General features: G+C 49.2%; 1 protein-coding gene across 6 annotated transcripts in view; it reads left to right on the top strand.

The window, feature by feature from the left end:
• Positions 1–16709, top strand: part of ARHGAP22 (Rho GTPase activating protein 22) — a 179542-nt gene that overhangs the window by 43349 nt on the left and 119484 nt on the right. For all 6 annotated transcript variants that reach the window (XM_024986883.2, XM_024986882.2, XM_059882715.1 and 3 more), the window contains one exon: positions 8178–8377. In XM_024986883.2, coding sequence (XP_024842651.1) covers positions 8178–8377 — 200 coding nt within the window. The remainder of the gene's footprint in view (positions 1–8177; positions 8378–16709) is intronic.

Raw genomic sequence — 16709 nt, 5'->3', positions numbered from 1 at the left:
AGAATGGCTGTTATCCGAAGACAAGGGTAACAGCATTGGCAAGAACGTGAAGAAAAGGGAGCTCCGGTATCCTGAGAGTAAATTGGCGCAGTCACTATGGAAAACAGTATGGTGGCTCCTCAGAAAATTAAAAATAGAGCTACCATATGACCCAGCAATTCCATTTCTGGGTTTGTATCTGAAAGAAATGAACATAGGATCTCAAGAGATATCTGCATTCCCTTGTGGCAGGATTTCCTTCTCTTTCCTCCTGCCTCTCCTCACAGATAGCAGCTGATGGGAAAACTGAGTTCTCCCCATGGAAGATGCCCAGAGCATATAACCAGCACTCTTAGACACGTAGGGTCTAAGGCACCACTAGATGCTGGGCTCCAGGAGCTCCAGGCAGGACTTGTCCCCACAGAACTGAAGACCTGGCCATGAACTTCATGTTTGCAGGTGGAAATAAATGACTTATTTGCAAGACAGGCCTGAGCAGGATTAGACCTAGGCTGGGAGGGCTGTCTTGGGCTCCCTTCAACCAACACAGCCAGGGACCTGCCCTGACTGCTGAAATCATCAACAGCCTCAATGATTATTTAACCAAGGGTGGAGAACGTATTGATCTAAGCTAATGGCCCATAGGCAGGCAGCAATGGAATTTATAATCAATACTGAATTACATCAACTCCACCGATCCCCAGCTCCTGGTGAATGGCTTGCTAATCTGAACAGGAGCCGAGGCAGCAAACCCAGGGCAGCTGCTCCCGGACAAGGTCTGATAGAGGGGAGACAGGCCTCCCAAGGCCTCAGCCTGCAGCAACGAGAGACAGTCCTAACCCCCATTCATCCACTCAGTGCATCTCTGTTTGCAGCACTTTCAAAGCGTCATTTACTTCTTCCTCACCACAGTTTAGGAAGTGGATAAGATTTGTATTTTGTTCTCATTTTATCCAGAAATCGGACTCCGAGTGGCTAAAGAGCCTCCAAATGCTGTGCCCCTTCTACGACCTCAGTTAGCCTCTCCCATCCCTCTGCCGAACTAGGGAAAGTAGGAAAATGACATTCTGCTTCCTGCTTCTACTTGCTGCTTCTCTGATAACAGGAATAACCTCTCATCATGTGGGAACAGGCCACGGGCAGTAGAAAGCCCGCTGGCAGGTTTCCTCCAGGCCAAGATCGTCTCTAGAGGCAAGTCTCTTGGATTTGATCTTGCCTATCTTCTTTGAACTTGGAGATTCCTGTTTCATGTCCATTCATGCTTTCAGCAAGCATTTAGTGAGACATTCTGTGCTACATTCTCAGGGATCAAGCATGAGGAGGGCACCCTCTCTGGCCATTAGAAGCTTACCAATCAAAACAGCATAGAGAGGCACTTGTCTGGCCATAGGTGTGTTCCCTCTATGGGGGCGTCATAATGGATGGCAGGCAAGACCCTGCTTTGGGAACCTACTAGATGAGTCCTTACACAGTAGGAAAGAGCTGCACTGACTCTTCAGGAGTGTCAGGGCTCATCAGGCTGGCAAGCAACAGAGGTACAGAGATCTGACACAAAATGGCCCTTGTGGGGACCAGTCATTGATCTGGAAAGAGCAGAGTGTGTGCTATGAGTGGGAAGTGAAGCTGGAGACCTGGATGCTCGCCGACTCACAGAGGTCTTCTCATCTTCCCAACTTCTTACCCATGCTGTGACAGCTAAACAGCCTCTTTAAAGGAGATGCAGGAAGAGGGACCCTGCCATGGGGTGATGGTTGGAGATCCAGTCTGTGGATGGAGGTTAGAGGAGATCCATAAGCTTGTCTTTCTCAAGGACTGATGAAAGGATATTTCATTAGTGTTGGGGGAGGAGGTTAGGGCTTGGTCTGTTCTAAGGCAGGAACATGGGTCCGTGAGCGTCAAAAGCTTGGGAGCCAGACTTCCTGGGTACAGCCCCATGCCCTCTCATCCTGCATGTCTTCCTGCTCCCTCTGCTGAGCACATCCTTTTATTCCACAGCCTTCCATAGTGTAGGGGAGAAAAAACTTTCCCTCTAACCTCTTAAGCTATGTACCTGAGGACTGCTAATTAAAATTAACAGGAGAAAGAGCAAATAAATTTTATTGATTGTTTGAAGTGTGTGAGGGGCTGCTTCATAGAAAAGGGGCAGCTAAGCCCAGGGGCACACACTGTGTGAAGGTGACTGGGAAAAGTACGGCAGGTTAGGGTGGTGCAATGGCAGCCCACTCCAGTACTCTTGCCTGGAAAATCCCATGGATGGAGGAGCCTGGTAGGCTGCAGTCCGTGGAGTTGCTAAGAGTTGGATGCGACTGAGCGACTTCCCTTTCACTTTTCACTTGCATGCACTGGAGAAGGAAATGGCAACCCACTCCAGTGTTCTTGCCTGGAGAATCCCAGGGACGGGGGAGCCTGGTGGGCTTCCGTCTATGGGGTCGCACAGAGTCGGACACGACTGAAGTCACTTAGCAGCAGCAGCAGCATGAGCAGCAGTGAGGTTCATTATGCAGACTGAAGTCACCTCTCCGTGATAAGAATCTCATTCTCCTCTTCCTGGTTTGGGAGTGGCAAGGCACGGTTATTCAGTAAGGAAATGTATGCCCTGCTTCTAGGCAGAAAGGGAGAGCGGAAGGGGCTCCCCCTGTGCACTTTCTCAGTTGCCTTCAGCTCAAAACAATCACTATGCCAGAGTAGCATATTTTGGGGTGGCAATCCCCTCTAACGGCTCACTCTGTTCTTTCATCCAGCTTCAGTCCCACCTCTGGCCTCCCAGCCTGACTTCGATGCCTCTGCCTTAACCCTCTCATTTCCCGTTATACTTGCTGAGACGAAAGATGCTGGTATCTGGGGGTCTCTGTTCCCCCTTTAATTCTGCCAGGGCAGTTATGTGCCTTTTATGTCCATACCCCAGTGGCTCGCCCAAGGTGGACACCCAGGAGGCCCCGTAAGCTCCATGGATGGAGAAATGAAGACTAAGCCCAGCTGAACCTGTGGGCGCACACTGTATGGGAGTGAGGGCCGTGCATTTTGGGGGCCGCCTGCCTCCTGCTCCCCCTCGCTGAAGACCAGCACCAGCTGAATCAAGAGCCAGAGCCAGGAAAGGCCAATGAAAATAACTGTTAACAATGTGATCTTTTATATTGATGTTTTTAAAGCATTAAAGTCATCATTACGGGAAAAATAATCCAAACTTTCTAGAACCTCCTCACAGTTGTATTAGAATTAACACTTCTTACTTTGGGGGTTTTTCCTCCTTGTTCTTCACCTTCCAGGCCCCAAAGTGAGACCCATTAAGGGGGCCTTGCTGGGTCTCTAGACCCCTCAGGCGGAGAGCTTAGCAAAGAACAGATGACCAAGTGGAGCCCAGAAAGAAGCTAAATAACAGGTTTAAAAAAAAAATTTAAGGTAGAGAGCACTCAGGAACCATCCTGTAATAAATCACCGGAGGCTCTCAGACAGCTGGGAACCTCACGAGGCCCCCTTGCCTTGGTGGCAAATTGCATTAACTTTATGAAACCGTCTCGGCTGCCCCCCTCCGGAGCGCCCCTTCCATTACCTCTCCTCCCTCTGCTCCATCAATCTTTCGGCCTCGATACTTACCCTTTAAATCAATTCAGCTCTGAGAGCCGTCTTGCTGTTTCCACAGCCTGGCTTTAAAATCCCATTGACTTTTATAAATCAATTGTGTTTTAGTTCAAGTTCAGCCACTCCTCCATGCTCTCGGGACTGCACTGGCAGAGCTGCAGATGGAAAAATGGGGCACTAATGCCCTGGCAGCTGCTAAGGCCAGTGCTGCCACAGCCTAGGCAGAAGGCCCTAAAAAGAGTGAGGTGCACCGGTGTGGATCTCATCAAGAGGCCCTGGGCTGAGGATCGTCTGCAGTAATTTCTTGAAGAGGTGTTCCCAAGGGCCACCACTGAGGGGATGGGGACCAACGCCAGGAAGGGGAGGGTGGGCTGCAAAGCCCAGTTAAGCGGGTATCAGCCTGAGCCCCTGGGGAACTTTGAATTGTGCCTCTTATGCCTCCTAGAGGTTTCAAACTAGAACAAGACTGCAGGGGCTTTCAAGCTCCCACACCCAGGAGTCTTTGGCCAAGGGCTAGGGAGTGAGGGGGTGTAAATTCCTGGGCACTTCCGGTTCTCTCAGTGCCTGCTCAGAATGGCCCCAATAACCCAAGGACCGTCTCCAAAACAGGCCAGCAGCGCTGAAAAATCACCCGGGGAAAGCTGTTGGAAATAAGGGGGCATAAAAGCAGGAAGAAGGAGTCAAGGGAACTTGAGCGGAGCTCTGGCGTGATCCGCTGGGTCAGGCGTCTTCCGTGTGTTCTCAGCCATTTCCAAGATGCCCCAGTTGCCAGGTACTCTTGTGGCAACACTGGGGGAGTGAGTGACTCACACGCTGTCCGAGCCTCTCTCATGTGAAGTGGGAGGCAGCACAAAGGCTGGAGTAGCAGGCCCACCGGAGGGGCTCATCTACCGAGGGTCCCTCTGACCTGATCCCATGGAGGGTCCGCAGAGGAGCCAGAATCACGCTTCCACGAAGGATCATCTGTTCAGCCCGGAAATTCCGAGTAGCAGAGGCTGGGAGACTGTTTGTGTTGTGGCCCACAGCTTAGTGCGGCGCTTGCTGCAGACAAATATGCATAAACATTTATCCAACTCATGACATTTTAATTGCTATCTTAGATCTCCTGAGGATTCAGCTCCCTCTCAAGAGCTCTCTCTTTTAAAGTTTTTTTTTTGATTTATGGAAGCCATGCACACATTCTTTCCTGCATAAAACTACAGTACTACAGTTCCATCCTCTCCTCCACGACCGTAGTCGCTGCTACAGGTCGTGTTCCTTCTATATAAATGCATGTACCCACTGAGTATACCTTGTGGTGTCTTCTGTTTAAAGGGTTGTGTTTTTCTTCCGTTTTCACATAGTTTTATACTTTGTGTATTGTTCTGTGATTTGCCCTCTTCTACTGCTATACTAGAATTTAAGTAAATATTAAAGAAGGAGAGGGGAGATGGAAGGGTTGGGGATACATCTTAAGAGTGGCCAGGAAGTCCTCACTGAGAAAATGGCATTTGAGTGAAGGACAAAGGGGCTGGGAGGAAGCCCTGCAGGCCCGGGGACAGCAGGTGCAGAGCTGCACAGCAGGTGCATGGCTGGACGGATTACACGGGCGATCGTGAACCATCCCTGTGAGATGTCCCCCGGACGGTTTAACAGGCGGTCCTGGAATCCCAGAGAAGGACCCGGGCAGAAGAAGACCTGGACTCATGACAGAATGGGGGGCATCTGAGGCAGCCTGGGTGATAGCAGGACCTTCTGGGAGAAGAGAAGGAACTGAACAGAATGGGGGCATCTGAGGCAGCCTGGGCGGTAGCAGGACTTTCAGGGAGAAGAGAAGGAACTGAATTCAGAGCAGGGTGGGCAGGTGGCGAGAGGCACGGGTGTGCCAGGCAGTTGGCTCTGCAGAGCGAGAGGAAGAGCTTCAGGAAGAGGGTGATCAGTGGGGACTGAGCACCAGAGGATCTTGGAGGCTGAGAGTCAGAACCAGACTGTTGGATTTGATCAGAGCAGTTTCAGGAGAGGACAGACTGTCCAAATGCAGAGGATTAGCAGGGACTGAGGGGTGAAGGAGGAGAGGCTGGAACTGTGGTCGGCCTTCTCAAGAGATGCTTGTCAGTGAGAATAGGTGGCAGCGTCAGCCCAGCATGCATGCTGATCTGAGCCAAGAGGTAGCGAATGCCACACCCGTTCCTTCCAAATCAGAGCCCCCTTCTTCTGAGGTGGGGCCCAGTACTGCTCATCCTTCAAGGCTTAGCCCGGGTGCCCCTTCTGCAGGCGGCTCTGCTGATGTCTGCAGCAGAAAGGTGCCCCTTTAGTTAAGTGTCTGCAGCCTGTGCCTGTCCACACGGCCTGTGGCTCTTTCATCTCCATGTGGTTGTTCCTTGTGGCTGATTTCCCCTGCCAGCCTCGGGACTCCGGGGGAACGCAAGCAACCTGGGGTTCTGCCCCATACCTGGAAGAGTTCTGCAGACTTGGAAGGCATGGATGAACGAGTCAGTGAAGGAATGATTGTGCTCGTGAGCTGGAGAGCCAGACCTGAGGCAGGCAGAAAGCACCCTCCTCCTCCTCCTCAGGTCATGAACCTGCTCCTGGGCCAGAAGTTCCCCTTGCTTCTGGAACCTTAGAATGTCAGAGCTGTTTGACTTGAAATCTCAGCTTAAATGTTTGCAGAATTGAATGGCTTGATTCAAGGAAGTGCTGAAGACCAGCACAGTGGTTATTAATAAATCATAACAGCAATTATTTTCCTTTCAAGCGGCTCTGTGGGCCTTATAAGTAGTATCTGTGTGATTGAGTGGCTGGAGGACAACCCAGGCTGGCTTGGCAGCCTAAGTAGCATCTGTAGCAAGCGCCTCCCTGGTGAGCTGTGGGGAGGGCGCTGGCCTCTCCTCTGCTCCACGAGAGCCCTGCTCCTGCCGAGTAGAGTTGAATCTGTAAATCAACTGTACTTCACTTTTTAAAAAAGAGAGTAAGCCAAAGTAGCCCATGATGTTTGACAACCATGTCTGACATCCATTACCTGCCTGGCATGGTGATGAGAGCCACATGCAGAACTCGATGAGACATCATGTCCTTCCCTCCCTTCCCCTTCAATCTAGAGGGACAGAGAGGCAACCACACAGATTATTACCAGCCACAGATCTCATATCCTGGTAGGGGAGGGAATGACTGTCTAGAAGAGATCAGAAGGGACGTTCTGTGGAGTTGGATATTGAAGATCACCATTCCTACGTGGCTCAATAGGTAAAGAATTTGCCTGCCAATGCAGGAGTTACAGGAGACACAGGTTTGAACCTTGTGTCAGGACAATCCCCTGGAAGAAGAAATGGCAACCCATTCCAGTTTTCTTGCCTGGAAACTTCTTTGTACAGAGGAGCCTGGCAGGCTACAGTCCGTGGGGTCACAAAGAGTCAGACACAATTGAGCACAGCACAGCAGTGGCATGCGGCCGAAGCCAGGGGCTGAGTGGGCGAGGGACACAAGAAAGGCCTGGGTCAGTGGGATGGACAGAGGTCAGCTAGGCTTAGGGAGCTGCAGTCACTAGAGTAATGAGAGAAGCTTAGACAGACAGACACACACACACAATCACAGGTGCAGTGCAGTAGTCGTGGGTTGGGGGGACCATGCATTCCAATCCCAAGTCAGGATCTATGGTCTAAAGATTACAAATGTGATTACAAGTGTGATTACATTTGGACTCAGAGTTGTTCCTCCAAAGTCCAGGTTGGCCTTCCTAGTGACCCCTGCAGCAATATCCTTGATACTCGCCAGAGAGAGAGAGAAGAGGAGCTCTGCCTGAGACAAGAGTCAGGGAGGTAGGGGAGGGGCAAGAAATCAGTCACCATGAAAGGCAGTACCAACTCTGGCAGAGTGCTGCCCAGTGGCATGTGCAGGGCAGAAGAGCTCACAGGCCCTCCAAGGCTCTGAGGGAGGAGGGCAGCCCCTTTGTCCCGCCAGGGAGCCATCAACCAGTCACAGCAGGCAAGTGCAGCAGAGGTCCTGCTGGCCAGGCCCAGCCACCAAGATGGTCTCAGGGAAGCAGCGAGGGAGTTTGCCAGTGCGGGTGGGGGCTTCTGGGCAATGGTGATGCCTCCAGAGGAGGGGCACCATGCAGAATCCAGGGAGGGAGTCTGCTGGGGCCAGCTCCCTTGGAGCCTGAGTGACAGGAACCCTGCTGGAAGGTGAGCTCCAGTGGGACCCAGATGGTTATGCTTCGTATTTCGGTGCTTGTTTCTTAATACCTGTGACAGCGACTGGCACATATAGATACTGTATGAATATTAGTTGCTGAATTGACGAGTGAGTCATTGAGCACATGGAAAGATGGGTAGATGGATGGATGGATGGATGGATGAGCAAGCCTGGGGAAATGGAGAATCTGGGGTCCCACAGACACAGCAGAAACTAACCAGGAAGCAGGCTGTGTGCTCCCCAAGGTGCATGACCTTTGGCTACAGTGTTAAGGCACCCCAGCCCTTGCCCCTTGCAACCTGAGGAGGAGGCGGGCCAAGCATGGTCACGCCCTGCTGGCTGAAGCTCCCGTAACAGTGGTTACTGGGAGGCTGGGATGCCAGAGTGGGGCAAGGACTGACCAAGGCCTGCCATCCTTCATGTTCATTGTGTGTGTGCTTGACTTCCAGCCCGCTCCAAGAGCCTGGTGATGGGGGAGCAGAGCCGGAGCCCCGGGCGGCCTCCCTGCCCCCGCAGGCTGGGCCCCGTGCTGAAGGCGGGCTGGCTGAAGAAGCAGAGAAGCATCATGAAGGGCTGGCAGCAGCGCTGGTTCGTGCTGCGTGGGGATCAGCTCTTCTACTACAAGGACAAAGATGAGACCAAGCCCCAGGTGAGACGCACCTATCCCGCGTCCCATGGGCATCATGGTGGGGCTCCAGGGGGCATGGTTAACTGTCTCCAGGAGAGGGGAGAAGGCAAAGAGAGACCCTCCCATCAGCACCTCCACCCTGCAGGCACCAAGCCTGTGACTCCGCTCAGCATGACATTTCACTGGGGTTTCCAAAGTGAGATTTATCCTCAGCTCTCACATTCCTGGGATCACACCTGGTTTTACTGCAACACATCTAGAGCTTCAGGCTTTGAAGTGTTTCCTTCTAATGTTGATAGAGAGCATCCCTGCATGGCTTAAAAAAAAAAAAAAGCAACCACCCAAAGGGTAGTCCAGTAGTTATGAGTCGGTGCTTCCAAAGCAGGGGCCAAAGGTTCAATCCCTGGTCTGGGAACTAAGATCCCACATGTCCTGTGGCACGGCCAGGAAAAAAAAAAAAAATTTCTTCTTTATGTCCTTTTCAACCTCTCAGTGCTTCCGTGGAGGACACAGACTCCACTTCTTCCACTGTGCAGGGAAACAGGCGCCCAGGCACATCTGACGTCACACTGGAGTCTGGCTCATTCTGAAGCCCCTGTGTCAGAGGCCTCTGCTCCTCTGGACGGCTTCTGTTCTCACCGGTGCTTTGAGCTCCACCTTTGGTGCTTACCACGTCTGCCTTTCCACCCAGCTGCACTGAGTTCACTCAGAGCAGCCGCTGGCCTCATCCATCATGGTGTGTCCTGCTCACAGCTGCCCCATGCAGACATCGTAACCAAGTGCTCTGCATGTTGCTGACCAAGGTGGCTGGGCTTGTGGAGCTCAGGCAAGTTAACCCTTGTTATGGGATTCACACAGAGAATTAAAGTCTGGGAGCTACCCTTGTTTCTCTTGAGGAAAATGGGGAAGAACTTGAAGGACTTCTCTCAAAGAAAGGCTGCACCTAGTCATTGGTCCAAATTGGAAAGTAAAGCGAGATCACCTTTTTTGGGGTCAGGGATCACAGAATTTTGGGAGGCGGGGAAGGAGCTCTGTGATGGGCAAGATGGAAGGAGGTGCCTGGGCATAGTGCAGGATCGCGTTGACGCCACAGTGAGAAAATGACCCTCTTTTCTTGGAAAAGTCAATCCTCTTCCACATTTTCTGAGTATGAAGAAGGAATTGTCATATCTTTAACACTTTCCCAATACTTGGGATCCTCCCTTAAAAACATGGAGCTCTGAGAATAGACTTATGGACATGGAGAGAGGGGAGGAGAGGGTGAGATGTATGGAGAGAGTAACATGGAAACTTACATTATCATATGGAAAATAGATAGCCAATGGGAATTTGCTATGTGGCTCAGGAAACTCAAACGGGGCTCTGAATCAACCTGGAGGGGTGGGATGGGGGGGATGGGAGGGAGGTTCAAAAGGGAGGGGATATATGTATACCTATGGCTCATTCATGTTGAGCTTTGACAGAAAACAACAAAATTCTGTAAAGCAATTACCCTTCAATTAAAAAAAATAAATAAAATTTTTAAAAAATGGAGCTCTGAGGGTGGGAAGGAACAGCCCTCATCACAGAGATCTCAGTGACAATAGTCACCAGCTGCAAGTTAATCACTTTCTGCCTTCACTGTATTTATTCTAGTGGTTAACTTCTGTTTATGGAAAGTTATACTGATTTCCGTTCGTGAGAGGCCTTGCATGTTTTCCTTTCTGAACTATATCTAAGTTAAAAACAAAAAGCCTTGTGCAGCAATGTGAGTGTACTTAATGCTACTAAACTATACGCTTAAAAATTGTTAAAATGGTAAATTATATGTTGTGTGCATATATATGCACACACACAAATAAGCGAGACTTATTTAAGGAAAACTTTTAAATCATTAACAGTAGAGATGAGAGGTAGGGATGACAAAATTCACGAAGGTGGATCTAAGCTAAAGTTTATGGAGCTCTGATCTTGTCCAGCCTCCCAGGCTTTATAAGGGAGGAAAGAGAGGTGGAATGGATCAAATAGGAACTTTGAATTTGATCTGAGTTAGGTCAAGCATGCTAACTGAATAACTTGAAACAAGTCACTTATTTATTTGTTTTGTTTCAGTTTTATCATTACTAAAATAGAGACATTATTACCTACCTCACAGACATACACCGAGAACTGAACACAGATCTTAGCACATGGGCTACTTAAGTCAGGGTACCCAATATACCCTCAGCCCTGCCGCCCCAGCTCTGCCACTCGGCCTGCTCCCCAGATCGGGAACCACACCTCTTGCTTGCCCACCGTTTTCCTTCTCGTCTCTGCTTGTGTGGTGAAGACCAGCCTCCTTTAGTAGCATCTCGACTCTCCTGGCTGTCCTGTTAGAGACATGTGCTTCTGATGATGGTAGCCACAAGTGGCCAGGGCCCCTAGCATGTCAGAGCCCTCCTGGCTCAGCCCACAGCACCATCTCCTGGGGGAAATGCACCATGATTCTGGGTGAACTCTGGGCTACAGTGACACATGGAGGTCACCCAGGCTACTGTGGACCCCCGCCCCAGGCTTTCCCACACATTGCTCACCACGAGCCTGAGGTGGCCCTGCCCATCACTGCACCTCCACAATGAACCTCCATCCCCCAGATTTCCCAACCTGGACAGTCTTCTCCCTCACCTGTCACCATTTCCCAACCTGGACAGTCTTCTCCCTCACCTGTCACCTTTTCCAGAAGTCAGTGGCTTCTGGTGGAAACAGTTAATAGAATGGAAGCACTGACATCCCAGGCACCACCTTCTGGACACAGAAGCAGCCCTGGGGTGCCACCCAAGCTAAACCAGGGCAGCTGTCACCAGGAGCCATTGGGTCCCCGAAGGGTGCCAGCATCTCCCAGCCGATGCCAGGGTCGTGCCCACGGCTCCTCTTTTGGACTCTCCGGGGTCTCAGTGACCCTGCCAGTCCCTCATGGGGGATTATTCTTTTCCGGAATCTCCCCTCCCCAACAAAGCCTGACTTTTGTAGCAGCCCCATTGCTCAGGTTCCCAATCTCAAGGAGACTCTTGGTCAAATTCGACTCATTTAGCTTTATAGTATGATCTCAAACCTGCATGCCTTCTGGCAAAACAGCCCACAGATTTCCTTTTAATTGCATGAACTACATGTAATGGACTAATTTTCAATATCTGGTTCCTGGAAAATGGGCCCTGCTCCCTGTTCACAGTGACAGAAGTGCCCAGGAGTGAGCTCCCTCCTAACAGATGGCCTGTTGTGTGTCCAGCAGATATAATCGTGGAGAGGGGGGATGTCCAGCTACCCTTGATGCTGCACATGTGCATGATAAGGATCACTCCCAGCCCACCCTCTTGTTCTCTCTCCAGAGCCCTATCCCTTCCACTCTGCCCTTCTCAATGGCAGGAAGATCAGCAGAGAACATAGAGCGCAGAGATGGGGAAAATTCAAGATGGGCAAAGAACTGGCTCAGATGGGAACTCAGATGGGAAAGCTAGGCTAAGGTGCTTTAAAACTGAGCCTGAAAGTGTGGCCCTGTCCCTCCAGCTTTCCCAAACGCTTTTCCGTAATAGTTTCCAGCAGACAGATCCTACAGTTTTACTAATAGAAGATTCCAGTTCTTTTCCTGCTAAATGGCTTAAGCTTCTGCGAAGTGTTTCTTGCACCATGAAAACTCCTGCCACATTCTTTATTGATCAGCCCAGTCCGTTTCCACTGCTTGAAGATTCACTTAAATTTAGTTATCCCCCTTCTTCCCTGTGGGTTTCTTGGCTTCGAACAGAGATGGAATAGAATAGAAATGGAAAGTATAACTTACAAAACATAAGACGGAAAAAATGTAGCAATGTTAAATGCAATCAGTTCAACAAATGTGCAGAGAATGGAGGGGGTCAGGAAACAAGAGAAAAAGGTAAATAGAAAACAAAAAGTAAATAAATAAGATACCAAGGAATAGGAACAAATATTTCAGTTGTCATAATAAACATGAATAGGTCAGATTCATCTGTCTCTTAAAAGACAGAAAGTAGATGTCTGGCTTAAAAAAGAGAGAAAGTAATAACATAATAAACATAAAGGTTGCAAAACAAAACCATGAGGGAAAAAGGTATGCCAGCAAAAAGGAAGGAGATTTAGCAACACTGAAATCAAGTAGAATTCAAGGTGATGGGGAAAAGAAGGAACAAGGAGAAATATTTCATTATAACATAAATAAAAAGCTATGCCAGCAAAAAGAAAGCAGATTTAGGAACACCAAAATCAAGTAGACGTCAAGGTGACAGGGAAAAAAAAGGAACAAGGAGAAATATTTCATTATAACATAAATAAAAACCTACTTAGAAAATAGATCAGCTGTGAACTTTTATGCTGTTAATGACATAGCTTTGAAGGATACATAAACAACGAAAAGAATTCTCATTGTTCTCCATTTTTTAAGAAAAATGAAATTATGGAGACTTAAAATAGTGCAAAAGAAAAAAAAAAAAGACTTAGAAATTAAGAACAAAGTGGTAGTGAGTGAGGGCACGTATGCAAGAGAGAGAAATCTGCACACACGGAAATAAAACACACACACACTTTGTAACATTTACGTTAATAGAAAATCAAAGCTTGAGTTCAAGCTTCTAGTGAAGGATGACAGACTTTAAAACCCCAGAACTCCAGTATGGAGCGCTAAAGGCTCCGGAAGGTGTGGACGCACCTGGATGGAGACGGGCGAGCCGGCCGCTAGAGGATGCTAGACAACAGGGCTGACTCGGCAGACCCTAGTGCGCTCAGTTCCAAGCCAGCACTACAGACAGCACAACACCGCATCTGGTTGTTGGGGGGTGAGGGGGTGGGCCCCTCAGAACACTTGCAGGATCAATTATCTCTGAAAATGAGGGCAAAAGAAGAGCTCCATGCAGGACTGATTGAAAGTCACTTTAAAAAGCAGTTAGGTCCCAGATCTCCTGAACCATCTGGCGCAAAGCGTGACTGCCCTCTTCACTGGGGTATAACTGGGAAGGACACTGAGGACTCCGGCCTTATCGTTGAGGTGGGGGAGGCACCAGTCTGCAGCAGGAGCCTTAGATGGAGGTGGACATGCAGACCAGTTGCTTAGCTCTTCCAGTCTTCATCCCACACTTGGCTCCCAGATCCCAGCAGTCAGGAATAGCCCTCAGGAAGGAAATGAAGAATTTCACTGGAAAATCTGATAGGCCAAGAAGAAAAACAAAACGTATTGACAGCAGGGGTCCCCCATGACACAGCCCAGGCAGGTCTCTCTCCTCTCTCTCTCCCTCTCTCTCTCTTTCTCTCTCTCTTTCTCCCTTTCAGCCTGCCATGTAAACATCCCCTGCCTTCCCCTCATATAACTTCCAGTCAGTTGCTTAGACAGCTATAACTAGTAGGCATGAAGAGCTTTGGGTCACTAGGCGCTTAAGGGAAGGATCACATATGAAGGCTGGACAGAAACACAAGAAAGGAACAAAATTAAAAAAGCAACTTGGATGCAATAAAAACTATGCAAGGGGGAGAAAGCTTGTATATAAAACTATCTTTGACATCCTCAGAGAGAGACTATAAAATGGACAGCCAGAGCACAAACCAGCTCCCAGAATTGAGAAATGAAATACCAGAAACAAAAACTCAAATGAAAGCTTGGATGGAAAACTTGACATAATCTCTCAGAAAGAAGAACAGAGAGGAAAAGAGGAAAGACGACTCAGCATCTGAGAAGGAGTTCTAGAAACGAAGCAAAAAGGAATCCTTAGAAAAACTATTGAATTAAGTTAAATTTCCCAGAATGGGAGTGTAAACAGTGGGTGCTGACTGATGAAACCAAAGGTTCTGTGGGGGCTCAGGAAGTCACACTGTGGGGGAGTAGGGCTGGGAGGGGACTTAAATAAAGCAAAATTTCAAACTTCCGTGCTGGGAATTCTGTAGATAATGCCTAAAAAAATTTTTTTACACAGAAGTCATTTATTGATTTCATTTTTTTTTTTTTTTGGCTGCCCTGCAGCATGTGGGGTCAAACCCTAACCCCTGCAGTAGAAGCCGGGTATCTTAGTCACTGGGCTGCCAGGGAGCGTCCCAGTCCCTAAATTTTAAGTGAATACATAGTATATAAGCGTATATTTAGAAATAAACATAAGAAACGAAAAAACTCACCTAAAAGAGCTGGAAGTGGTGACTAAGATTTGGGCAATAGCAGAACAGGAAGAAATTGCTGCCTTATAATAAGCCTGGCAGAACTACTCGATTCTCTAAAACTATTATGAGATAGAACTCTCACTTAAAAAAAAATAAGAGAAATAAAGCTAAAATAATTTTGGAATTTTCAGAATACAACTACTGCACATCAAAACTGCAGGGTAAGGCTTTGGGGAGAACATGGAGAATGGGGTGATGATCAAAAACTCGAGATTTATTTATATTACAGTTGGCGCTTCATATCCATGGGTTCTACAGCCACGAACTTAGCTGGGAGTAAAACTAGTCAGGAAAAAAATTTTCCAGAAGTTTCCAAAAAGCAGTGCTTGAATTTGCTGTACACCGGGAACTATTTACACAGCACTGACATTGTACTAGAGGCGCTTTAAAGAAGTATAGGGAGGATGTGCATGAGCTCTTGTGTCTCCAATATTGGCAGGAGGATTCTTTACCACTGGCGCCATCTGGGAAGCCCCTATATGCAAATACTACACACTTTATATAAGGGACTTGAGAATCCAAGGATTTGGATAACTTCACAGGGGGAGCAGCAGTATAGGAGCCCTTCCCCACCAGTACTGAGTGGTGATTGCATTTTAATTTCTCACAGGGAGACTATATTTATTTAAGTCCATATTCTAAAATGTTTTAAGTTAAACAAGAAAAGAAAAATGAAAAGCAGAAAAGGAATGCAGCAGGGACACAGCCCCGGACAGCTCTCTGCAGATAACGAGAAAGGGGAGCAGCCTAGAGGTCAGACAATGGGCGCCCCCTTCCAGGCAGAGCCGCCAAGCCCAGCCCGCCCCTGCAGAGCTGGCCCTGGCACATTGAAGGTACTTAGAAAATGTTTTAAAATGAACTTGGGGGAGGGGGCGTGAGTCTGGCAGCTCACACCCGGGGAGGAGCCCCGGGTCTCTGAAGCAGGAGTGCGAGGCTCACGCGTCGGCAGGAACCCATACACTGCATGTGGCACCGAAAGCTGCATGTGGAGGGCTGGGGGTGCCACGCTCAGACACTGGATCCGTGTTCTGTCAGCACTGAGGGGCTGAGAGCTTTCGGGGCTCAGGCTTAGTTTCTGGTGCTCCAAGAGGAAGGGCGTCTACAGCAGCCCAGGCAGGGGTTGGGAGGGCACCGGGCTTGAGGCAGAACCATCAGATGGGGCTGGTGTCCTCCAAAACTTCCAGGTGTTGAACTAAGGGACTGAGGAACCGTGGAAGCAGCAGAAGACAGAGTGTGTGGGAGCTGATGCCTGCATCCGGCGTGGCAGAGGCTCAGACCTACGCCTGGTGGCGGATGCAGCTGCAGGTTCTCGCAGAGGCAATTCAAGCCTCACTTTGAGAGCAGGCTGAGGTCTGTTTGTGTTGTTTTCCAGGAGCATAAGTAATGGGAGGCTCAGCAGTGGGAGAGAAGATTGATTTAAAGTTTGATCTAATTTAGAGTAAAAAGCTTGGAATTGGGAGGAAGAGAGACAAGATGGATGGGAAAGCAGATGCACTTCTAGGAGCGGACATTAATACTAGGCGATCAGAAATCTGCAGCCTTTAAGAAAGAGAAAACCTCAAGGGAGGAAAGACACCATCTGACCCCAGAGCTTGAAGCCCACGGGGAATGTTCCAACAGGCAGCCAGTCACCTGGCTTTCCCCCAGGCTTTGTTTACCAGCTTGCAGGTCAAAGACAAAAGCAGTGTTGTCATGAGCTGGCTGCTTGGGTCCTGGCCCCTGAGAAAGGTGCCTGTGTGGTTTCCATGTTCCCTGTGAGGGAACTGGGGACTGGCATCAGGCCTAGGTTAGTGGGTGTGTTACCACAGCGCCTGAAGTCTGCTTAATGTCTGCCCACGGAACCTCACAGCTTTGGCTGGCAAGACTCTGCCCTTATCTCAGCTCGATGTGGGGGCAAGGTTAAGATCCCATCAGGCTGGTCTGAGCCAGTCTGTGCTCACAGCAAGTCACAGAGCAAGCCATGTGTCAGACGCTCTTTCACAGCCAGACCTTGTAAGGTCAACTCAGCTGGAGGTGACTCAGTAAACCCTAGCTGAGCCTCCTTCATTGGTTGTAAACTGTTAGTCAAACCAGCCTAGAGGTCATTATTGTTGTTATCGTTGTCGCCACCGTTGACATTACTACTGGCATTTTGTAAAAATTTCTCAGCTTCACGTCTTCTCCATTCTAGGCTGTAAACCTCATT

Source organism: Bos taurus, chromosome 28 (assembly GCF_002263795.3).
Source record: "Bos taurus isolate L1 Dominette 01449 registration number 42190680 breed Hereford chromosome 28, ARS-UCD2.0, whole genome shotgun sequence".
Taxonomy (NCBI): Eukaryota; Metazoa; Chordata; class Mammalia; order Artiodactyla; family Bovidae; genus Bos; species Bos taurus.
This window is presented reverse-complemented; position numbering and strand designations above follow the sequence as displayed.